Source organism: Corythoichthys intestinalis, chromosome 18 (assembly GCF_030265065.1).
Source record: "Corythoichthys intestinalis isolate RoL2023-P3 chromosome 18, ASM3026506v1, whole genome shotgun sequence".
Taxonomy (NCBI): domain Eukaryota; kingdom Metazoa; phylum Chordata; class Actinopteri; order Syngnathiformes; family Syngnathidae; genus Corythoichthys; species Corythoichthys intestinalis.
In genome coordinates this window covers 35,198,286-35,223,252 of record NC_080412.1, presented here as the reverse complement: position 1 = coordinate 35,223,252, position 24,967 = coordinate 35,198,286, and the positions used below count along the sequence as shown (strand labels likewise).

The window sequence follows — 24,967 nt, the reverse complement described above, 5'->3', positions numbered from 1 at the left end:
AGGGATCACTGTATACTTAATTTGTATTATGACTACATTTAAAATGAATTGTTTTTAAAATATATTAAATAATTGTAAAAAATGTAATTTCATAGCAGTTTTTAATTGTAGTTAAATTTTGTTTATATTTTGTTTGCTTTAAGCATAATCGTTTATATTTACTAATTAAGTCGTAAAATTGAAGTGTACTCTATTTTTATGATCAGTACATAAAAATGTTATAAAAATTGTTAGTGTATTTAAAATATGTAAAAGAATTGTAAAAAGTAATTTCCTAAAAGTACATTTTAGAAATTACACATGATTTCCATTTTAAGTGTATTTTAGTATATATTTATATCACAGAGAATTTACCATAGTATAATTATTTTAAAGTCTTTTAAAAGTGTAAGCATTAAATAATATGATTTTAATATATTTTATGCATTTTTTGAAAAAGCAAAAGTACATTTTAAATGTACCGGTATTACTAAAATTGTGAATATACATGAAATACAATAAAGAATTTTTTTCATCAGATTTGTATGAATTTACATAGTTAATAAGATCATTTCTTTCTGTTTCAGACAAATCAGCCCACGGTTACATAGCAGCAAACACTCTGGTGAGTTATTCATATTATTATTATATCAGGAAATAGTTTCATTTGTTCTAGTTATGAATGCTACTTTAGCTTCAGGTGGCTCCTTTGCCTTGTTTATTTAGAATGGCAGAATATTCAAGTAGCCTGACCTTCTCTTAAAGTTGTTTTTTCCATTATGGATGAAGTTTTGTATTTCATTTTAAAATTATACAGCATTTGCTCTCAAATGTAAGATGGGAAAAACTGTGTTTTAACCTATTTCATTACCGTAACAGGTAAGTTTGAGCCTTTTTTGCTTTTAATTCATTGCATTATTGGAGTTACTGTCAGTGCACACGCTTTCCTTTCATGGGCAAAACGTGCACATTCCAGTCTTGATACGTTCCCAGTAAAATCTTCAACTTTGCAATCATTCCAATCGGTTTTGCACTGAAAAACTGATCCCGCTGTGAGAGCGACTGCGGCTCGTAGTTTATTTTTCCGATCTACTTAACTAGATTTTGAAATCCAAACAATAGTGGAGCTTCAGTGGAGGCTCAACTGCATCAAGAAGGACTCCCACTAGGCTGACCTCAATTCTAGCTGACCAGAGTAATCTATGCTTTTAATGCCTTTCTCTGCACACACGCTCAGCCGGGTGAAGAAGCGCAATCCGTGTCTGGCGAGGGGGGATTGGTCGCCCTGGGCCAGCCACGCAGGGATCATGCGAGGGCCGTTACGCGGACAGTGCCAGCGAAGGGCCAGCCAGGGCGGCAGTAAGCCGAAGAGGTTGCGTGTGAGAGTGTATTTGAGGGCGTCTCAGACTGTTGGCTTGCTTTTGTGCCCTGCAGACGGGATGCTGCTCTGAACTTGTGCCATAGATGGACCGTGTGTCTACTAGGCCAAGCTATCAAAGAGTAGAAGTACAGTGAGCAAAATAAGTATGTGAACACACTGCGATGTTGCAAGTTCTCCCACTTAGAAATAACGGACGGGTTTAAAATTTTCATAGTAGGTGCTTGTCCACTGTGAGAGATGATCTAAAAAAAAAAATCCAGGAATTACAGTATATGATTTTTTTGACTATTGGTATTTGAACACCTGTCTATTAGCTAGAGTTGTGAGCCTCAAAGACCTGTTAGTCGCCTTTAAAAAGTCCACCTCGACTCCACTTATTCTCTTAAATAAGTGGAGATGAGGTAGACTTTTTGAATCTGACGTTTTGACCTGTTTGACGCGGATAGCTGCAAATAAACATCTGTCCACCCCATACACCCCAAAGAGCTGTCCAAAGACACCAGAGACTGATTTGTAGACCTCTACAAGGCTGAAAAGAGTTACAGGGAAATTGCCAAGCAGCTTGATGATTTCAGATCCACCGTTGGAGCAATTATTAAAAAATGGAAGAAGCTAAACATGACTGTCATTCTCCCTCGACCTTGGGCTCCATGCGAGATCTACCTCGTAGGGTCTCAATGATCCTAAGAATGATGAGGAATCAGCCAAGAACTACACGGGAGGAGCGAGTCAATGACCTGAAAGGAGCTGGGACCCCATTTCCAAGGTGACTGTTGGTAATACACTAAGAAGTCATGGTTTAAAATCATGCATGGCACGGAGGATACCTCCTTCTTAAACCATCACATTTCCAGGCCAGTTTTAAGTTTGCCAATGATGCCAATGCTGTTTGGATGATCCAAAGGAGTCATGGGAGAAAGTCATGTGATCATATGAGATCAAAATGGAACTTTTTAGTCTTAATAACGTACCTCACGAATGCTATTTTTAGACCGAGACATTGCCATCGTAACGCGGAAGTGGACGTTATACACACGCCCTCATGTACAATCCATTATATATCTGCCAGTTTTCTCCGGTAATCTTTCAAAAAAAGAACATGCCGATCAAACACTGCTGTTATGGAACTCGTAGAAATGACTCTAGACATTACGACATATGAGGGATATTTTCTTCATATGTTTCCCGAAACCAAAAAAATGTGAAGAATGGATCAACTTGCGCGGATGCTCAAAAGACCAGCTTAACACCAGCAAGGTGAAGCCATACACATTTCATATGCAGTAAACATTTTGTTGGGGGCCATGGTCTTTCAGAGGACGAAGAGGTAAGCCATTTTGATATTTTTACTTATTTTTTAGCGTGGCGTTTTGCCGTGCTGATTCTGTCTGACAATGAATGACCTGAAAAAAATTTAAAATGGTATCTGACTGCCACTGTTACCTTTTCTGTTGTGAAAAAAGGGAAAGTGTAAATTAATTATATAAGATTTTTTATTATTTAAAAAAAAATGAAAAGTGTTCTTTGGCTGTAACTGAGTAGCATTTGCGATCGCTACACAAAATAGCAATGTAAATTGCCCCCAAGAACGGCCAGAGACGTAAAACAACCAGAGGATATAATATAAAGAAAGACAGGGCATATGGTGGTAAAGGATAGCTTGTTGAAACAGGAGAACGTCATTGTGAGTGGCGTAAGGAAAAAGGTATGGATCAGGTCGGCTCTTTTTCAGCCTCGGAACTCAAGCCCACTCATTTGTATGTTCTTCCACACCTTTACCATTGAATTTGGCACCAGAGACATCATTTTCGGACAGAATTGGTAGGTTTAGCTCAGTAAACATCTCGTTTGTACTCTATTTACATGCATCTAGTTTGAGGGACAAACGCGAGCCCTCCTTAGCAACAGTTGCTAACATCATAAATATTAATGAGCAGAAATGACGTTTAGCGTGCGGTACGCTATTCCACTCATAGTGTTTGGAGGAAGAAGAATGATGAGTACCATCCCAAGAACACCATCCCTACTGTGAAGCATCGGGGTGATAGCATCATGCTCTGGGTTTTTTTTTTCTGCACATGAGACTGGACGACTGCACTGTATTAAGGAGAGGATGACCAGGGCCATGTATTATGAGATTTTGGGGAATAACCTCTTCCCTCAGTTAGAGCATTGTAAATGGGTTGTAACTGGTGGGTCTTCCAACAAGACAATGGCCCAAAGCAGACAGCCAGAATAACCAATGAGTGGCTTCGTAAAAAGGTTCTGAAGGGGCTAGCCAGTCTCCAGAACCAAAACCAAATAGAAAATCTTTGGAGGAAGCTCAAACTCTGTGTTTCTCAGTGACAGCCCAGAAATCTGATTGATCTACAGAAGATCTGTGTGGAGCAGCGGTGCAAAATCCATGCTGCAGTCTGTGCAAACCTGTTTTTTTTTTTAAGATTGTTTCTCACAGTTGACAAGCATCTACCATGAAAATATCAAACGCGCCCAACATTTCTAAGTGGGAGAACTTGCAAAATCGCAGCGTGTTCGAATACTTATTTTCCTCACTGTAAATCAGAGGGTTGTTTCACCTCAATAAATGCTGTAGTATATTTTAGTTTTAAGCTTGCTGCAATTGTGTGTCTTCGGGATTTGTGGTTTAATCTGGTTCTTTTAGTGTTTTGGCGCTTGAAATATTTTAATGTTTAAAATTAGACAGTTAACCCGTAAGGAAGTGATGATATTTGACAAAATAGTGACTGACGTCATTCTTATTTCATTTTTTCTGTCTATTTTCATTTGTTTGTCAAAAATGAGGCACCTGCATTGCAGACACTGATTGGAACATTTATCATTTGCACACAAAATTGTTTGTCATTTAATGGAGAATTAAAGACATTTGTATTCCGTGAGCATTGGGAGCCCAGTATTATGAACCCGACGTCCATCCCCCTCCCCTGAAATCCTCTTCAACACTATCTAGGTTTGTTTTTGAGTAAATCCTCCCATTTTCAACCTTCATATTCAGAACCGTCTGCTGTCATCTGGGCCTCCGGTCAGCCTTAGAACCTGCAGCGCATTATTTGACAAGGTAACTCCTCCATATTACTATTGCACATTTCTGCATTGGCTTTCAAAGTCATTTTGACCGAAATTATACGCACTGCGAAATAGTTCAGCGAAGATTTTGATTCTTTCCGCAGCATCATTGCTGTCTGTATTGACATGATGACTGCTGCCGACAAAAACTATTTCATAATTTGTTGAGCACCTCTTGTTGATAGTGTGAAAGGCAGGAGCGCATGCCACGAAGGGTTGTTAATAATGTACTTTAAAAAAAAAAGCATGTTTTGCAGCTCGTGTTCTTTCAAACTTATTTCCCCCTTGTAACCTCATCACCATTGACAACATAACCGCATGGCTTTTTCAAAATAAAAAAAAGAGTGAAAACACATTTCACTACTTACAAGCATCCAGACTCTCATACTAGTATGTGCACTTTTGACCTAATCCTTATTGGAGCAGTTCTGAACGAAGGACTGGGTCTTTCCTTTTTGTTTAATTACCAAAACTAAGCTGCACTGCTTCGTTTATGCATGACAAGACTGGAAACGGGTGTTTCCATTCCATAAGAGGAAAGTAATCCGAGGCTAATTGACTTTTGGTTGTGGGAAACCAGTGTTGTTGTCTGCAGCCTTTTTAATTTTTGTCTTAGTCTTTTGGACGATAATACTTATTAGTCATGTTTCAGTCATTTCAAAATGTGTTGGTTTTCGTCTAGTTTTAGTCGAAAAAATCACATTCAAACTTTCTGGTTTTAGTCGACAGTTACCGTAATTTTCGGTCTATGAGCCGCCACCCACAAAATTTGACACAAAAACGGCATTTGGTCATAAATAAGCCACACTGGACTATAAGATGCAGCTATCCTCACTGTATTATGGGATATTTACACCAAAAGATATTAACCGGTAACACTTTAAGACCAAATGAACCACCATGAAGCTTTGAACCAATTGGCTGCAAAGCTTCATTGCTTCAAGAAGCTTAGAGTATAGTTAGTATATATAGTATAGTATATTATATATATATGATATAGTATAGTATATAGTTATTATAATTATATAATAATTATATAATTATATATAATATAGTATAGTATATATAGTTACTAACGGCGTTATTTTTTTCAGTGGTGAGTAATCTAATTAATTACTTTTGTCATCTTGGCAACACCATTACTGTTACTGAGGATGTAAAGGATTACTATGCGTTACTACTTTGGTTTAATGACGTGAGAAAGGTCTTAGAGACATGGACCCACAAAGAGAGCAGAGAGGGAGTGGGGAGGCGGGAAGGAAGTTGTGACGCTGTTGCAAACGCGATGCTAGGTGGCTCCAATAATACCTGACTGTAGCCGATAGCCAACAAACTACGCCCACATGATGCTACGGTAGACATCACATGTATATAGAGCTATACGCGAAATGAATGACACGCTGGCGTTAGTAAACAGCCGCCATCTTAAAGCAGTAGACATCTCAGAAAGGCTCTGTTGTAGAGAACCTTCCTAGCAAACCTAAGTAACTTTTTATCTAAAATACTCCTAAATCGGCAAAATCTTGACTTGAATCTATCTTTAAATGATGAAACAGTTTTAAAACTTTCACTTGTAGACAGAAGGGAACTAATGCAATAACGGGAGCAATTTTAACAACTTTAACGGTTAAACATAGCAATCTCCGCAATACTACTGTGTCTCGTTAAATTTAGGGTAAAGAATTGGGCTAGGGCCAATTGTCCCAAAAACCCTTTGAACTTCACATGGTGTGACCTATGTTTTTTGGGGGGAATGGAAAAAAAAACAAAAACATGAAAAGTAACACCAGTTACTTTGGCAAGTAACTAGGGTTGTTCCGATCATGTTTTTTTGCTCCCGATCCGATCCCGATCGTTTTAGTTTGAGTATCTGCCGATCCCGATATTTCCCCATCCAATTGCTTTTTTTTTTGCTCCCGATTTAATTCCAATCATTCCCGATAATTCTTCCCAATCATATACATTTTGCCAATGCATTAAGAAAAAAATGAATAAAACTCGGACGACTATATACATTCAACATACAATACATAAGTACTGTATTTGTTTATTATGACAATAAATCCTCAAGATGGCATTTACATGATTAACATTCTTTCTGTGAGAGGGATCCACGGATAGAAAGACTTGTGACTTTGTATATTGTGACTAAATATTGACATCTAGTGTATTTGTTGAGCTTTCAGTAAATGATACTGCACCCATTCAACCCAAATGCATGATGGGAAGTGGAACCATGACTGTGCGTAGTGCTATCAATTGATATATCTTCTCTGCATTGGAAAATAACATAAGGTGTTAAGAAAAAAGATCAATTGCTACCTTGCTTCCCCACATTGCTTCCCATGATATTTCTAATCGTAGGGAGAGGGATTGTAAGGCTTTAGCCTATTAAAAAAAGGCTCCTAAGGCTGCCAAAATTCACCCTACTCATTTACGCTGTTTATTATCTCTCTAAATGGGTAAAATGGCGCCATTACAAATTGAGCGCGAAAATGCGTGACTGGGTCGTGCAACGCTTGCATTGATTGTGTTAAATATTTAATGTGATACATTTTTTAAAAATTAATTACCGCTGTTATCGGGATAAATTTGATAACCCTACCTTAAGCCTAAACTAAAGACTCTAGATGAGTGTAACTTATTATGTCTGTAACGTTAAATACAATTAGAAAACGATTTAATAAAAAAAAAAAAATATATATATATATATTTATATATATATATATATATATACATATATATATATATATTAAAAAAAGGCATGGCCGATATTTTTTTGCTGATTCCGATACTTTGAAAATGACGTGATCGGACCCAATCGATCGGGACATCTCTACAAGTAACTAATTACTCTTACATTCAGGTAACTGAGTTACTAACTCAATTACTTTTTGGGCGAAGTAATTTGTAATTGTAATTAATTACTTTTTTAAAGTAAGATCAACAACACTGCGCTTAACCAAGATGTCTGCAGGTCACCTACGCATTGCACTTTACTGCAATGTTGCAGCATGTTTGATCCACTTAGCATAGTCTAATACGTAACAGTGTGTCCCTCATAAAAAGTGCATTCTCATCGCTGGTTCTTGGCACACAGAACCTAACCCTAGCCCTTAGCACTGATAAAAGGGCGCCTTTCTCTTTAACTCTCACTTGAATGCTAACACTCTTCTGCCCTATTCGCACATTTGTGCTGTGTCATGTTTATTAATATGGAACATCTCTTATTTTCAGGATTTAGGTGTGGCACATCGCTCACTTTGGGTTTAATCATTTTGGAAGGAGATTAAGTAATATACGACATGTATGTTTTTCCCTTCCAGCAAGGTGCCAAAACATCGACATCTGAACCTCCGATTGCTCCACCTGTGTCAGAAGAGGAGGATGAGGAAGAGGAGGAAGAAGAAGAGGATGAGGAAGAAGAGGAGGAGGACGATGACGACGAACTACCCCCTGTCATCGCGCCTCGACCCGAGCACACCAAATCAGTGCGTTTAATTGGATGTACTGTGTTGCTGATTCGAACGTTTTTCATGACTTGATCTCTGGCAGATTTACACTCGCTCAGTCATGGACCCGCCTAAGCCTCCGACTCCTATCAAAGAGGTTGTGACGCCACCAGTGTCCCAGGTCCAGCCGGACAACACATCGAGCACAATGTATCGCCACACTGACCGCCAGAGGAAAAAGTCTAAAATGACAGATGAGGAGATCCTGGAGAGACTCAGTATGTGTCTTTATATGCATCTTGAAAATGTATTGTCTGTCTTTACATACAGTGGGGCAAATAAGTATTTAGTCAACCACCAATTGTGCAAGTTCTCCTACTTGAAAAGATTAGAGAGGCCTGTAATTGTCAACATGGGTAAACCTCAACCATGAGAGACAGAATGTGGGGGAAAAAAACTGAAAATCACATTGTTTGATTTTTAAAGAATTTATTTCCAAATTAGAGTGGAAAATAAGTATTTGGTCACCTACAAACAAGTAAGATTTCTGGCTGTCAAAGAGGTGTAACTTCTTCTTACGAGGTCTTACGAGGCTCCACTCGTTACCTGTATTAATGGCACCTGTTTTAACTCATTATCGGTATAAAAGACACCTGTCCACAATCTCAGTCAGTCACACTCCAAACTCCACTATGGCCAAGACCAAAGAGCTGTCGAAGGACACCAGAGACAAAACTGTAGACCTGCACCAGGCTGGGAAGACTGAATCTGCAATAGGTAAAATGCTTGGTGTAAAGAAATCAACTGTGGGAGCAATTATTAGAAAATGGAAGACATACAAGACCACTGATAATCTCCCTCGATCTGGGGCTCCATGCAAGATCTCACCCCGTGGCGTCAAAGTGATAACAGGAACGGTGAGCAAAAATCCCAGAACCACACGGGGCGACCTAGTGATTGAACTACAGAGAGCTGGGACCACAGGTACAAAGGCTACTATCAGTAACACAATGCGCCGCCAGGGACTCAAATCCTGCACTGCCAGATGTGTCCCCCTGCTGATGCCAGTACACATCCAGGCCCGTCTGCGGTTCGCTACAGAGCATTTCGATGATCCAGAAGAGGACTCGGAGAATGTGTTATGGTCAGATGAAACCAAAATAGTACTTTTTGGTAAAAACACAGGTTCTCGTGTTTACAGGAGAAAGAATACTGAATTGCATCCGAAGAACACCATACCCACTGTGAAGCATGGGGGTGAAAACATCATACTTGGGCGCTGTTTTTCTGCAAAGGGACCAGGACGACTGATCTGTGTAAAGGAAATAATGCATGGGGCCATGTATCGAGAGATTTTGAGTGAAACTCTCCTTCCATCAGCAAGGGCATTGAAGATGAGACATGGCTGGGGCTTTCAGCATGACAACGATCCCAAACACACAGCCAGGGCAACAAAGGAGTGGCTTCGTAAGAAGCATTTCAAGGTCCTGGAGTGGCCTAGCCAGTCTCCAGATCTCAACCCCATAGAAAATCTGTGGAGGGAGTTAATCTTTGTTCCGCAGCCCCTTTTAGCTCAGTTTGACCCCCTTAGAATGCTTCAAAATGCACCAAAATGGGCAGGCAGGTCAAGACAGATGCAATCTTTCATACCGTGTAAAGACAAATTCCAAATACACTATGTAGCCCCCCCTAGCAGTCGTTCTTTGTCCCGCCAATGCTTTGAGCCCTACTTTGACCCCCTCAGAATGCTTCAAAACTCACCATCTCAACAGCCAGGTGAACACTGGTGAAAACTTTAATTAAAAAAAATAATAAAATATGCTTAAATGTGTGAAGCGCCCCCGAGGAACAAACCCAACATTCATCCCAGACTGCCGTTAGTACTACATCCAGTTTTCTTTGGGTGGGCAGAGCGTGTCCGTGGGTGGGCACCGCCCACCCCTGCCCCCCTGGTAACGTCCTGATTAGCACTGATTTTCTCAGGGGTACAAATACTTATGAACCCCAGTAAATTACAATTAAATTATGGAAAAATCATACAATGTGAGTTCCGGATTTCTTTTTTAATAGATTATGTCTTTATAAGTGGAAATGCATCTATGATTGAAATTTCAGACCGCTACCTATTTTCTAAGTGGGTGAACTTGCAAAATCACAAGGGGTGAAAATACTTCTGTATGCCTAATGTTGCCACGAGTGAGTGTGTGAGTAATTACGTCGATTCGCTTACAAAGCTCACAAGTTCAAGTTTTACTATGAAAATGTTTCAGCCTAATTTCTAAATTTAGATGCGTTTGAAAGCAAAACTGATTTTTCGTGAGCGTTTCTGCACCCACGCACACATAGAAAGGCACGACACGCACAATCATTATGTATGTGTTTTGTCTCTGACTCAGGGAGTATCGTGAGTGTGGGGGATCCCAAAAAGAAGTACACACGCTTTGAGAAAATAGGACAAGGGTAAGTGTGTCAGTGTGAACTTAGAGACCTTGCGGGTTTTAAATTTAAGATATTAAATTTAAATTTAAATAACAGTGCCTGCATAGTATCGACTTCCCTGTTTTCATATCCTTTATGTTACTCTAATGAATTGGTTTATTACTAATTTAATATGACATAAAATTGGCCATTTTAAGGTCAAGTTGTTCAAGACTAAAAATTCAATTGGGCCTTTGTGTGTCAAGTGTTTTGGATTACTGTCATGTGGCAAGTTTAAATTCAATTTCCCTTCAAGTATAGTCATTCAATTTTAGTAAGTCAAACCCTATTCATGAGTTCCTGTTCATTTTTATGTGTTTTCAATCATTTAAATGTAACTTTTAATAATAAATGTGCATGTTACTGATTTATCTTGTCTCTAGAGCTTCTGGCACGGTGTATACCGCCATCGACGTAGCAACCGGCCAAGAGGTAAGTCCTGATTATTCTCGTCATTATTGCATTGTCCTGAACCATAAGTGGTATTTGTCGTGACCTCAGGTGGCCATCAAGCAGATGAACCTACAGCAGCAACCCAAGAAGGAGCTGATTATCAATGAGATCTTGGTGATGAGGGAAAACAAAAACTCAAATATAGTCAACTACCTGGACAGGTCAGTTTATAATACCTTTTCACTTACATCCTTTAATTTAGATTTGATCAGAACGTTTAACACTAACATACAGTGGGGGCAAATAAGTATTTAGTCAACCACTAATTGTGCAAGTTCTCCCACTTGAAAATATTAGAGAGGCCTGTAATTTTCAACATGGGTGAACCTCAACCCAGAGAGACAGAATGTGGAAAAAAAAAACAGAAAATCACATTGTTTGATTTTTAAAGAATTTATTTGCAAATCATGGTGGAAAATAAGTATTTGGTCAGTACCAAAAGTTCATCTCAATACTTTGTTATGTTCCCTTTGTTGGCAATAACGGAGGCCAAACGTTTTCTGTAACTCTTCACAAGCTTTTCACGCACTGTTGCTGGTATTTTGGCCCATTCCACCATCCAGATCTCCTCTAGAGCAATGATGTTTTGGGGCTGTCGTTGGGCAACACGGACTTTCAACTCCCTCCACAGATTTTCTATGGGGTTGAGATCTGGAGACTGGCTAGGCCACTCCAGGACCTTAAAATGCTTCTTACGAAGCCACTCCTTTGTTGCCCTGGCTGTGTGTTTGGGATCATTGTCATGCTGAAAGACCCAGCCATGTCTCATCTTCAATGCCCTTGCTGATGGAAGGAGATTTTCACTCAAAATATCTAGATGCATGGCCCCATTCATTCTTTCCTTTTAACAGATCAGTCGTCCTGGTCCCTTTGCAGAAAAACAGCGCCAAAGCATGATGTTTCCACCCCCATGCTTCACAGTGGGTATGGTGTTCTTCGGATGCAATTCAATATTCTTTCTCCTCCAAACACAAGAACCTGTGTTTCTACCAAAAAGTTCTATTTTGGTTTCATCTGACCATAACACATTCTCCCAGTCCTCTTCTGGATCATCCAAATGCTCTCTAGCGAACTGCAGACGGGCCTGGACGTGTACTTTCTTCAGCATGGGGACACGTCTGGCAGTGCAGGATTTGAGTCCCTGGCGGCACATTGTGTTACTGATCGTAGCCTTTGTTACTGTGGTCCCAGCTCTCTGTAGGTCATTCACTAGGGCCCCCCGTGTGGTTCTGGGATTTTTGCTCACCGTTCTTGTTATCATTTTGACGCCACGGGGTAAGGAGGGAGTTGAAAGTCCGTGTCGCCCAACGACAGCCCTAAAACATCACTGCTCTAGAGCAGATCTGCATGGAGGAATGGGCCAAAATACCAGCAACAGTGTGTGAAAAGCTTGCGAAGAGTTACAGAAAACGTTTGGCGTCCGTTATTGCCAACAAAGGGTACATAACAAAGTATTGAGATTAACTTTTTGGATTGACCAAATACTTATTTTCCACCATGATTTGCAAATACATTCTTCAAAAATCCAACAATGTGATTTTCTGTTTTTTTCCACATTCTGTCTCTCATGGTCGAGGTTTACCCATGTTGACAATTACAGGCCTCTCTAATATTTTCAAGTAGGAGAACTTGCACAATTAGTGGTTGACTAAATACTTATTTGCCCCACTGTAGTGAGGTAGCAACATTCCATTAGTTCTAGTTTTCCCTTATTGTTTATATGCTGATCAACCTTATAAACATTTGGGGAATGAATAACATGGACAGAAACAACAAAGAATCTTTTCAGGGAATTCGTGCAATAATATTGTTCTTTGCTTACATAATTGTCTTTTTTTTATATATAGTTACTTGGTAGGAGACGAGCTTTGGGTAGTGATGGAGTATTTAGCCGGTGGCTCTTTGACCGATGTCGTGACTGAGACCTGCATGGACGAGGGCCAGATTGCAGCAGTTTGCAGAGAGGTAAAAAAAACACAGCTGAAGCCTCAGCCGCAACACCCACTCCCCAGTGAGCCTCGTGGACGTGACCTTTACTTTGAGCGAAAAAGAGGCAAACAAATTTAAAAAACACTCCCATTGCTAGTATGCTTTCAGTTACGTTGGCCAGTATTACCTATTCTGGAAGGATGGTGATGAAATGATGGTGAAGATGAAAACAATACAAAATGGAGGGAATAGACTGTGGGGAATAAATGTTGCAGTTTTTAAATGTATATCTTTATGATATTGTTAAGACAACATAACTGATTGAACGTCCACGACGATTCCATGTAGTTATTGATTATTTTAAACGTCTTTGTACTCACTTCAGTGTCTACAAGCATTGGATTTCCTGCACTCCAACCAAGTGATCCACAGAGACATAAAAAGTGACAACATCCTTTTGGGAATGGATGGATCCGTCAAACTCAGTATGTTACAGAATTTGTTCAAACCAGACTACAGTTAGTCCCCCGGGTTACGACGTTACGCGATTTTGATTTTACGACGCCGAAGTCTCGTTTGCCATTCTGTCTCCAGTTGTGTGTGTTTTTTTTTCAAGTCACATAAACAGTACCTAGTTCTTGCCATGCCTCCTCCCCCAGCAGCGTCGCCGACGTCCTGCAGTTCCTGACGTCGTCAGGTCCCACCCGCTGTCATCTCCGGTTCTCATGTGTCTGCCTGAGAAGCGCACTTTTAGGCTTGGGAGCGTCATGACGCCCGCCCCAACCGCCGGTTTTCCTAAGACCGCCGACAAAGCGCCTTTTTCGGACTGGGCTTGCGCAGCCATCCGCTGTCATCTCCGGTTATCATGTGTCCACCCGAGAAACGCCCTTTTGAGAGTCACGACGTCCGCCCCAACCTCCAGTTCTTGCCTGGCCGTCAACAATGCACCTTGCACCTTTTGCGGACTTCCCACTTCTCCCCCGGTGCCGACTCCTCTTGGAAGTCCCGATACGTTTTTTTGTGTTGGGACGGTGGGCTCGCGTTAAGAGAGGCAACTTGAGCGGCCATGATACCCTCCCCTCGTCTCCCTACTCTTCCCACAGCACCCTTTTCTCTTAACAAAGTGACTCACTCGCGAGTAAATCCCGAATATACTGTATATTTTTTAAAGCCCAAATAGTCATTCAGTATGACAGCATTTAACACAACTTACCCCACAGTATCTTATTTTTTTACTTCATTTTATTAATATGACATATAATACATGTTTTTGGACAGTTATTTTATATTTAGAGGTGCTTAAAGGGTTAGTTCCGACTTACACGGAAATTCGGGATACATCGCCAGCCTAGGAACGGAACTCATTTGTAACCTGGGGACTAACTGTATTGCCAAAGAAAGGCCAGTTTATCTGTTGTGTGATTGAGTTTCATTCATTGAGTCTCCCTCTACAGCCGATTTTGGATTCTGCGCCCAGATAACTCCAGAGCAAAATAAGCGCAGCACAATGGTGGGAACACCCTACTGGATGGCACCAGAAGTGGTGACCCGTAAGGCTTACGGGCCAAAGGTGGACATCTGGTCTCTGGGAATCATGGCCATTGAAATGGTTGAAGGAGAACCTCCATATCTGAATGAGAATCCTCTCAGGGTAAGCGAGTAACTGCATGATGGTCTTTATTAAATGTTCACATTTTTTTTGTACGGTTCCTCTCTTTTGACCATTTTTACAGGCCTTGTACCTGATTGCCACCAATGGAACGCCGGAGCTCCAGAACCCAGAGAGATTGTCGTCCATTTTCAGAGACTTCCTCAATCGCTGCCTCGAGATGGATGTGGACCGCAGAGGTTCTGCTAAAGAGCTGCTTCAGGTAAAGGCTAGTTGGAAAACTCAAGTACAGTAGATTGGAAGGAAGAAGACATATTTTCTATTTAGTGTAGGATTCAATGTATTTATGATCATAATCATATGTATATAAGATATGATTTTAATGAGTTTTGATGGTTATTTTACATGTATAGCTGTCATTGTTAGTGAATTTTAGTATGGCTAGCAATGAATCATCATGTTATGATTTGATTGTACGTCTATCGCATTCTTGTGCAGTACTTCTCAAATAATGGGGAACGCCCCTGCATATGACCTCGGGGAACATACTTTTTTGCCGTACTAGAATAAAGTCTAATTGCACATCCACTCAGTGGGTGGCAGTTGCGCTCTCATTTTCAAAGTGGGAGATGAGGAAAGACCAGTCTGTTTACTGTGTCTAAAAATGTTTGCAGCGGACAGCAGGAAGCTAAATCAATGGCGTACCGCAAGCAACACGTCACTTCCGTTCATTAATATTCGTGACATTAGCTACTGTAGCTAAGTAGGGACAAGGCACCGTTTGTCCCTAATATGAAATGAATGGAAATTGTGTACGAAGGAGATGTTTACAGAGCTAAATCTACCAATTCTCTCCAAAAATGATGTGTCTGGTGCCAAATTGACTGGCAAAGATGTGGAAGAACATAAAAATGTTCAGTTAAAGAGATGCCTTTTGTGGCGAAGGCTGAAAAAGACGAAAAAAACGAGCCGACTTAAGCATAGCTTTAGCTTTTTTATCGACGCGACTGACAATGACATTCTCCTGTTACAACAAGCTATCCTTTACCATCAGCCCTGTCTTTCTTATATATCCTCTGGTTGTCCTACGTCTCTTACCGTTCTTGGGGGTAATTTAGTTAGCTTTGTGTAGCGATCGTAAATGCTACTCAGTGACAGCCAACGAACACTTTTAATTTTTTCATTGACAACACATCTTAATTCTATAATTTATTTACATCCCCCCCTTACTAAAGCTGTTTTTTTATATATACATATATATATATATATATATATATATATATATATATATATATATATATATATATATATATATATATACATATATATATATATAACAGAAACGGTAACAGTGGCAGTGATGATACCATTGTAATTCTTTTCAGGTCATTCATTGTCAGACAGAAGCAGTACGGCACAACGTTACGCTAAAAAAATAAGTTAAAAATATAAAGATGGCTTACCTCTATGTCCTCTGAAAGACCATGCCAACCCAACATAATGTTTACTGCATATGAAATGTGAATGGATTTACCGAGCTGGTGTTCAAAGTCCGCGCAAGTTGATTCGGTCTTCACATTTTTTCCTCCCGAGTTTTTGGTTTCCGGAAACGTATGAAGAAAACATCCTACATGTGTCGTAATGTCTTAGAGTCGTTTCTACAAGTTCCAAAAAATCAATGCATGATCGGCATGTTCGTTTTTGAAAGATTACCGGAGAAAAGTAGCACAAATTACGTTGGGTCTATGCGAGGGCGGGTCTATAATGTCCCACTGCGGCTTTACTTCCGCTTTACGATGCGACGTCACGGTCTAAAAATAGCCTGCGTGCGGTACGCCATTAAGACGTCACTTAAAGAAATTAAACCACAGTCACATTGAGAAGCAGCTTGATTTTTGTTTTCAGCAAAAACGTGCTGAATATTGCAAAACAATCGTCCCGCTTTGTCAGTGTTACATCAGTAAACCAGCGAGCACTGTTAGCATATAAATTGGCATACCAAGTAATGACCCCACACCATAGCAAAGGAGCTGATACTGCCTGCAGCAAAAATCAGGCAAAATGGGTCAGGGGGTTAAAAAGGTAAGAAGGGTGCAGAGGAAATATGTTCCTTTACACTGTACAAATAGGGCTGTCTCAAACGACTAGTTTCCTCCCGATTAGTCAGCTGACTATTTTTAGGATTATTCGCCTAATCTAATAATTTTCCCCCCTTTTTTTTCCTAATTTAGCAATGAAATTTTTGATGACGCTTATTAATTCTAAAAAACATTTTGGAACACTTAAATTCTTAATTAAAGTACAAATAAACACGTAAGTAACAACAATAAATCACACATAAACAATGAGGTCAAATGCTGATAGCATTAACTAGTGCAAAAGAATGTAAACAGATTCAGAACACTGACTTCGCCTTTCCAACATGATTCAAAACAATTCTTAAAAAAAATATTTAGCATTAATATTATAGTACACTACTACATACAGTATAATAGTAGTATAATAATTATTCATTGCCAATCATATTTTTCATAAAGAGTGTCACTTTAAAGCTATTCATAGTGTAGAATCTGAATTTTGAAGTATGTGGGATTAACTCCAGAAATCGTTATTTATATGACGAACATGACGTGCTTTTCTTTTGAAATGTTCACGGGAAGTACGTTCACTAAACCGCTAACTGTACGCTTTACACTCCGCAAAAAAAGCTTTTTTTGTCATTTCATGTGGTGTCAGTAATCACATTTTTTTTCCCTTTTATTTTTTCGTTTGCAAATGCTGTTAACCAGCGATTTTTCATATTTGAAGTGTGACCTTTTCACCGCAAGTTTGGGTTTTGGAGAAGACTGCCAATGTTTTATAGCAGGCTAAAGTAGGTTGTCTTTTTTCCCCATTAGCCTCAATGTAGCAATGCTAACGTTTACAGTGTTTAATATACCTGTAGATGTGTTTCCTTATTTTGTATGTCTGAACTTTAATGGCATACCGCACGCCAATCACACATTGATTTTTTGGAACTTGTAGAAACTACTCTAGACATTACGACACATGAAGAATGTTTTCTTCATACGTTTCCGGAAACCAAAAACTCGGGAGGAAAAAATGTGAAGACTGAATCAACTTGCGCGGACTTTAACACCAGCTCGGTGAATCCATTCACTTTTCATATGCATAAAACATTATGTTGGGTTGGCATGGTCTTTCAGAGGACAAAGAGGTAAGCCATTTTTATATTTTTAACTTATTTTTTTAGCGTAACGTTGTGCCGTACTGCTTTGACAATGAATGACCTGAAAAGAATTACAATGGTATCTGACTGCCACTGTTACCGTTTCTGTTATATAAATATATATAAAAAACTTTAGTAAGGGGAAGTGTAAATAAATTATAGAATTAAGATGTGTTATCAATGAAAAAATTAAAAGTGTTCATTGGCTGTCACTGAGTAGCATTTGCGATCGCTACACAAAGCTAACTAAATTACCCCCAAGAACGGTAAGAGACGTAGGACAACCAGAGGATATATAAGAAAGACAGGCCTGATGGTAAAGGATAGCTTGTTGAAACAGGAGAATGTCATTGTCAGTCGCGTCGATAAAAAAGCTAAAGCTATGCTTAGGTCGGCTCGTTTTTTTTTTCGTCTTTTTCAGCCTTCGACACTCAAGCCATCTCTTTAACTGAACGTTTTTATGTTCTTCCACATCTTTGCCGGTGAATTTGACACGTGGCACATCATTTTCGGAGAGAATTGGTAGGTTTAGCCCTGTAAGCATCTCCTTCGTACACGATTTCCATTCATTTCCTATTAGGGACAAACGGTGGCTTGTCCCTACTTAGCAACAGTAGCTAACGTCATGAATATTAATGAGCGGAAGTGACATGCTGCTTGCGGTACGCCATTCTACGGCGTGTTGATGACTAATAAACATCTGTGAAAGGAACTGAAGTCTGATATGCCATCAGCACGCCTGAACAAATGTATGCACGCACGCGCGCGCGGTGATAAAATGCAGTCGTGAAAATTACCGCCCTCATTTTTATTTACCGTGCGATAAATGGACCCATTGCATATCGCGACAGGCTTAGCAACATCAATTAAACATGTCGTTAGTTAGTTAGTTAGATGGACTTACGATCTGCCAGCTTTGTAACTGTCTCCTGTCGTCTTCCAAACCTACAACTGGGTGACGGCGCTTTTGTTGTTTATTCACAGCCGATGTGCATCCAAGCTTGGCATTGAAGAGACAGGACACAGCAGTGTACCCTCCTTTGTTTCGTTGAAATAAGTCAATGTTTTGGCCACTTTGGTGCGCTTTTTTACTTTGTGCCGCTTTCCCCGCTTGCATACTAAGCGTCCGACATTTAAAAAAAAATCTCCCAATGTTGATTGAAATTACAGTATTTGCAATTTATTAGGACTTTACAAAAAAATACTTAAAATGTTGCTTAGCACGCAATTGTCTACTCTCCTCATTTTGATGATAGAAATAATAATATATTAATATAATTGGTGTCCTCTTTTCCTGTGTCCAGCATTCGTTCCTCAAACTGGCCAAGCCTTTGTCCAGCCTGACGCCTCTGATTGTAGCTGCCAAGGAAGCCATAAAGAACAGCAGTCGCTAGGGGGCGCCCTCTGTCCTCATCCAAGGCCAGAGCCCTGCCTTTTAGGGGTGCTTTCATGAAGGTGAAAGGGAGCTTCTGATGTAGAAGGGTCGGGCGGAGCTCTGTGACTCTTCTCAAACGCCTTCACCCAAACACCAACGCCCTCAGCCCTCCTATATGTACGGTACGAAACGGCGGCCTTGCTGCCTCCGGGCACCGTGCTGCTAAAAAAGACCTTTTTGTTTACGACTTCAGCACTGTACATGAAGAGCAGTCCATCACTAGTGTGTGTGCGCGTACAACTGTTTCATTTCTGTGGGAAGAACAACTACTTCGAAACCAAAAAAGAGGGGACAACAACCCTCAAAGAAGAGCTTTTGGTATATGTCATCAGTATGGAGAATAGGTTGCGCCCAAGCCTATTTTGACTTGTCCGAAAATCATTCTTGGACCCAAACTGTACTCATGTGACTGGAGAAGAATGATGTGTACGTGTGTAAAAGCGCAGGTAGAAGGGGAAAGCCATGCTTAATGTAATCTGACCAAAGTTTGATTTGAGCATTTTTGATTGATCTTGCCCCACTTTAGTGTAGTCTTGCTCTTATTTAATCAACGTCAACTCTTTCGCCAGAATCTTACTCGAAATCAAATGAGCAAATAGAGAATACTGATATTTTTCCAAATCCAGTGTACGTTTATACTCTATTCATATTTATTGCTCAGCCCTTTTAAGCCGCTAATTTGCATGTATGATGCAAATTGTATTCCTCATTTAATGTTTATCGTATTTCATTGATGACTTAAAAACATCTGTTGTTCATGTAACTTTTGTTTACATGAATTTTTACTGAATATTCGGGTCAACGTGATATACAGTGAGACTAAAATCCTAATGGACTGGAAAATATAATTTTGAAATATAATTTTAGATTGTAAATTATTGGTACAAATTGTCCAAAAAAAATGTACAAATAGTCTGAATACGTACATGATGAAGGATCCAATTTATTGTTTTAATCATTGAAGAATATTTATGATTGTCGTTTCAATTAAATACTAACAATCTGGCTTTTTGTAATTAATATTGAAGTATTATACCTCACAGGTCAGTTGTGATGTCATTCTGTGTGAGTGGATTTACAGTATATTACTTTCACAATATGAAGACATATTTTAAACTACTTGTTTAAACCTCGCTGTTCAACAGCAGACAGTATCTTTATTGTGTGGTCCGTACAAAGAACGCAAGGATGAGCCCCTTTTACCTTACTGGATTGCTTGAGCGTACGAACGAGTGTGCGAGGGCTACCTCATTCTGCACGAGTCCGATCCTCCGCCGTGACATGGAGTGTTAAGGCCAAATTATACCGGACGCGTCTGCGGTGCGAATCTTTCAAGCTCCGTGTCGACTGCATGCGCCGCAATAGGTCATAAATAGGATAAAACATACCAGCTGCGCACAACTGCGGTCCGGCAGCTCTATCCCGTTTTCTGACTATGAGCCGCTTTTTTCCTTCATTTTGAATCCTGTGGCATATAGTCCAGAGCAGCTTATTTGTTGATTTATTTGGGTTAATAGTAGGGCTGTCAAACGATTAAAATTTTTAATCGAGTTAATTACAGCTTAAAAATTAATCCTAATTAATCGTAATTAATCGCAATTCAAACCATCTATAAAATATGCTATATTTTTCTGTAAATTATTGTTGGAATGGAAAGATGAGACACAAGATAGATATATACATTCAACATACGGTACATAAGTACTGTATTTGTTTATTATAACAAATCAACAAGATGGCATTAACATTATTAACATTTTGTTAAAGTGATCCAGGATAGAAAGACTTGTAGTTCTTAAAAGATAAATGTTAGTACAAGTTATAGAAATTTTATATTAAACCTAAATCTAGCTAATGTTTTCGTTTTAATAGTTAGTAATAGTTTGTAAAATTTTCAAACAAAAATAAACTAGTAGGTCGCCATTGTTGATGTCAATAATTACACAATGCTCATAGTGCTGAAACCCATAAAATCAGTCGCACCCAAACGCCAGCGGAGGGTGACAAAACACCAAAAAACACAAGTAACAAATGGACATGACACTGTGCTGTCATTTTAATCTGTTTGAGCGGGGCATGTGTGTTGTATGCGTCAAATATTTCAACGTGATTCATTTTAAAAATCAATTACCGCCCGTTAACGTGATAATTTTGACAGCCTTAATATATATACTGTATATAAATATATAAAGTTAGTACAAGTTATAGAAATTTTATATTAAAACCCCTCTTAATGTTTTCGTTTTAATAAAATTCGTAAAATTTTCAATCAAAAAATAAAGTAGGATCCCACCATTGTTGGTATCAATAATTACACAATGCTCATGGGTGCTTAAGCCCATAAAAATCAGTCACACCCAAGCGCCAGCAGAGGGCGACAAAACTCCAAAAAACACAACAAGTTGGCATTGCACTGTGCTGTCATTTTAATCTGTTTGAGCGGGGCATGTGCATTAATTGCGTCAAATATTTTAACGTGATTAATTTTAAAATTGAATTACCACCCGTTAACGCGATACTTTTGACAGCCCTAGTTAATAAGTAACACTTTTTCGATAGCGGCGTCATAAGACATAATTCATAGACATAAGTCATAATTATGACATGACACTATTATGGGCATGACTGAATGCTTACAGTGCTGGCAAAAAGTATTGGCACCCCTGCAATTCTGTTGGCTAATACTCGATTTCTCCTAGAAAATAATTGCATTTACAAATGCTTTGGTATTAATATCTTCATTTATTTTGCTTGCAATTAAAAAACACAAAAGAGAATGGGAAAAAATTAAATCATTATCATTTTACACAAAACTGCAAAAATAGGCCGGACAAAAGTATTTGCACCCTTTGAAAAATCATGTGATGCTTCAATAATTTGTGTAATTAACAGCACCTGTCAATAACCTGTGGCACATAACAGGTGGTGGCAATAACTAAATCACACGTGCAGCCAGTTAAAATGGATTAAAATTGACTCAACCTCTGTCCTGTGTCCTTGTGTGTACCACATTGAGCATGGAGAAAAGAAAGAAGACCAAAGAACTGTCTGAGGACTTGAGAAGCAAAATTGTGAGGAAGCATAGGGTACAAGTCCAAAGACCTTCTCCAAAGACCTGAATGTTCCTGTGTCTACCGTGCGCAGTGTCCTCAATAAGTGTAAAGCCCATGGCACTCTGGCTAACCTCCCTAGATGTAAACGGTAAAGAAAAATTGACAAGAGATTTCAACGAAAGATTGTGCGGATGGTGGATAAAGAAGCTCCACTAACATCCAAACAAGTTCAAGCTGTCCTGCAGTCCGAGAGTACAACAGTGTCAACCCATACTATCCGTCGGCGTCTGAATGAAAAGGGACTTTATGGTAGGATACCCAGGAAGACCCCACTTCTGACCCAGAGACATAAAAAAGCCAGGCTGGAGTTTGCCAAAACTTACCTGAGAAAGCCAAAAATGTTTTGGAAGAATGTTCTCTGGTCAGATGAGACAAAAGTAGAGCTTTTTGGGAAAAGGAATTAACATAGAGTTTAGAGGGGGAAAAAACGAGGCCTTCAAAGAAAAGAACACAGTCCCCACAGTCAAACATGGTGGAGGTACCCTGATGTTTTGGGGTTGCTTTGCTGCCTCTGGCACTGGACTGCTTGACCGTGTGCATGGCATTATGAAGTCTGAAGACTACCAACAAATTTTGTAGCATAATGTAGGGCCCAGTGTGAGAAAGTTGGGTCTCCCTCAGAGGTCATGGGTCTTCCAGCAGGACAATGACCCAAAACACACTTCAAAAAGCACTAGAAAATGGTTTGAGAGAACGCACTGGAGACTTCTGAAGTGGCCAGCAACGAGTCCAGACCTGAATCCCATAGAACACGTGTAGAGAGATCTGAAAATGGCAGTTTGAAGAAGGCACGCTTCAAATCTCAGAGAACTGGAGCAGTTGGCCAAAGAAGGGTCTAAAATTCCAGCAGAGCATTGTAACAATCATCTCATTGATGGATACCGGGAACGGTGTTTTGCAGTTATTATGTCTAAAGGTTGTGCTACCAAATATTAGGCTGAGGGTGCTAATACTTTTGTTCGGCCAATTTTGGGAATTTTGTGTAAAATGATAATCATTTTATTTTTTTTATTTTTTTATTGTTTTGTGTTTTTTCATTGAAAGCAAAATAAATGAAGCTATTACTACCAAAGCATTTGTAATTACAATCCTTTTCTGGGACAAAAATGACAGAACCTCAGTGGTACCAATACTTTTGGCCAGCACTGTATATCATTGTCATCCAGCAAATTATGTCACTACCTACATTCATGTCCAGCTTAGATCTTTAACATCCATTCAAAAGTGAGACGATTTGCCGGATTACACTTAATTACATGTTATAAGCATTCATTAATGCTCATGACAGTGTCATGTAATAATTATCATTGTCTAATGACAGTCTTATGGCGCCGTTGTCAAATAAAGTGTTACCAAATACCATAACTAGCGATTTATAAAACAACTAGAACAGTAACTGAAGAAATAATTAGAATAGAACATGAATTTTGATTGTTATTTATATCTGTAGCACTGCAATGCATGCTAGGAGGCATGTTGGACAACAACAGTGTTGACAGCAGGTGGCAGTAGAGGTTGACTGTGTCCCCCAAGGGAGCAATGATTGCCAAATGAAGCTTCTTGAAACAATGAAATTTTGCAGCCAATTGGTTCAAAGCTTCGTGGTGGTTCATTTGGTCTTATGACATGCCGCTGTCAAATAAAGTGTTACCAGTTAATATCGCTTGATGTAAATGTCCTGTAGTACAGTGAGGACAGCTGCGGCTTATAGTCCAAAGCGGCTTATCTTTGAACATGCTGTTTTCGTGCCAAATTTGGTGGGTGGCGGCTTATAGTCAGGTGCGCCTTTTGGTGTGAAAATTACAGTAGTTTTAAATGACATAACTTGGATAGCTCACCATCCATCCTCATAGCTTCTGCTATGGCATTCCATGTAGATTCCTTTTTTAAACTTTGTGACTTTCCACCTCCATAATACTCATAATGCTCATCGTCCATGTTCGCTGGTGTTTAAACCGTGAATAAGCACCTGGCCTGTTGACTGCAGGCTTAGATCTGCCCGTTTTGACAGATGCTTCTCTGGCAAAAATAGAAAATAGCCCAAACCATCCGGCATGGCGGGATGGTCTGCAGTCAATCTGTTCCGCAGACGCGTCCGGTATAATTTGGCCTTTAGCGAGCTGCTCACCCACATTTTGTACCTCCACTGTACAGCCAAGGTCCACAAAATGGAGTGATTTGACACAAGTCGTGCATGTAAAACAACCAACTGAACACTGTATCTCATTCAAATAGGTTAAGATTGTTGGAATATGTGCAGTGGATATAAAAAGTCTACACACCCCTGTTCTAAAAGTTGAGTTTTTGTGATGCAAAAAATTATCACACCAAGATGAATCATTTCAAAACATTTTTTTTCTACTATTAATTGATTAACTGTGTTATTCCATTGATAAATAATGTGATGTGAATGTGTTCTCATTTTTTTTCTACCATAAAAACCTGGTATTTGAACAGGGGTGTGTGGTTATCAGCTGTCTGTACAGTATGTATGTATGTAAATATATCAGAGGGGACCTCCCTCTATACTCACACCAACTTTTTTTTCAATTCATATAACTTAAAATGCGACATTTTAGGTTGCTTTGTATGTATTGGTCAATGTTTTGCACTCTGCAAAAAAGGAACAAACGAACACCCTCTGCACTCTCGGGGCTCCCCGTTTTGGGCCCAATTGGACAGGACACTCCTTCATGTGGACAATGAACTGATGAGTGTGTATGTATGCGGTGGGTGTGGCTAGACTGTGAGGACGCTTCGTGCTAGAGGCCCAAGTAAAGCCCACGTACAGGCGCGGACTGTGAGCACAAAGGGTGGAAGACGCC

At 39.6% G+C, this 24,967-nt stretch overlaps 1 protein-coding gene across 6 annotated transcripts in view; it reads left to right on the top strand.

Annotated features, from left to right (window-relative positions):
• LOC130906323 (serine/threonine-protein kinase PAK 3) overlaps positions 1–20,603 on the top strand; it is a 64,271-nt gene extending 43,668 nt beyond the window's left edge. For 3 of the 6 annotated variants that reach the window (XM_057820521.1, XM_057820522.1, XM_057820523.1), the window contains 12 exons: positions 567–604; positions 4,374–4,436; positions 7,771–7,935; positions 8,000–8,174; positions 10,287–10,356; positions 10,758–10,806; positions 10,876–10,988; positions 12,675–12,792; positions 13,142–13,241; positions 14,211–14,407; positions 14,490–14,627; positions 18,899–20,603. In XM_057820521.1, coding sequence (XP_057676504.1) covers positions 567–604; positions 4,374–4,436; positions 7,771–7,935; positions 8,000–8,174; positions 10,287–10,356; positions 10,758–10,806; positions 10,876–10,988; positions 12,675–12,792; positions 13,142–13,241; positions 14,211–14,407; positions 14,490–14,627; positions 18,899–18,988 — 1,316 coding nt within the window. In that variant the 3' untranslated portion in view covers positions 18,989–20,603. The remainder of the gene's footprint in view (positions 1–566; positions 605–4,373; positions 4,437–7,770; positions 7,936–7,999; positions 8,175–10,286; positions 10,357–10,757; positions 10,807–10,875; positions 10,989–12,674; positions 12,793–13,141; positions 13,242–14,210; positions 14,408–14,489; positions 14,628–18,898) is intronic. The other 3 variants (XM_057820524.1, XM_057820526.1, XM_057820525.1) reach the window with 3 other exon arrangements.
• The last annotated feature ends 4,364 nt before the right edge of the window (positions 20,604–24,967 follow it).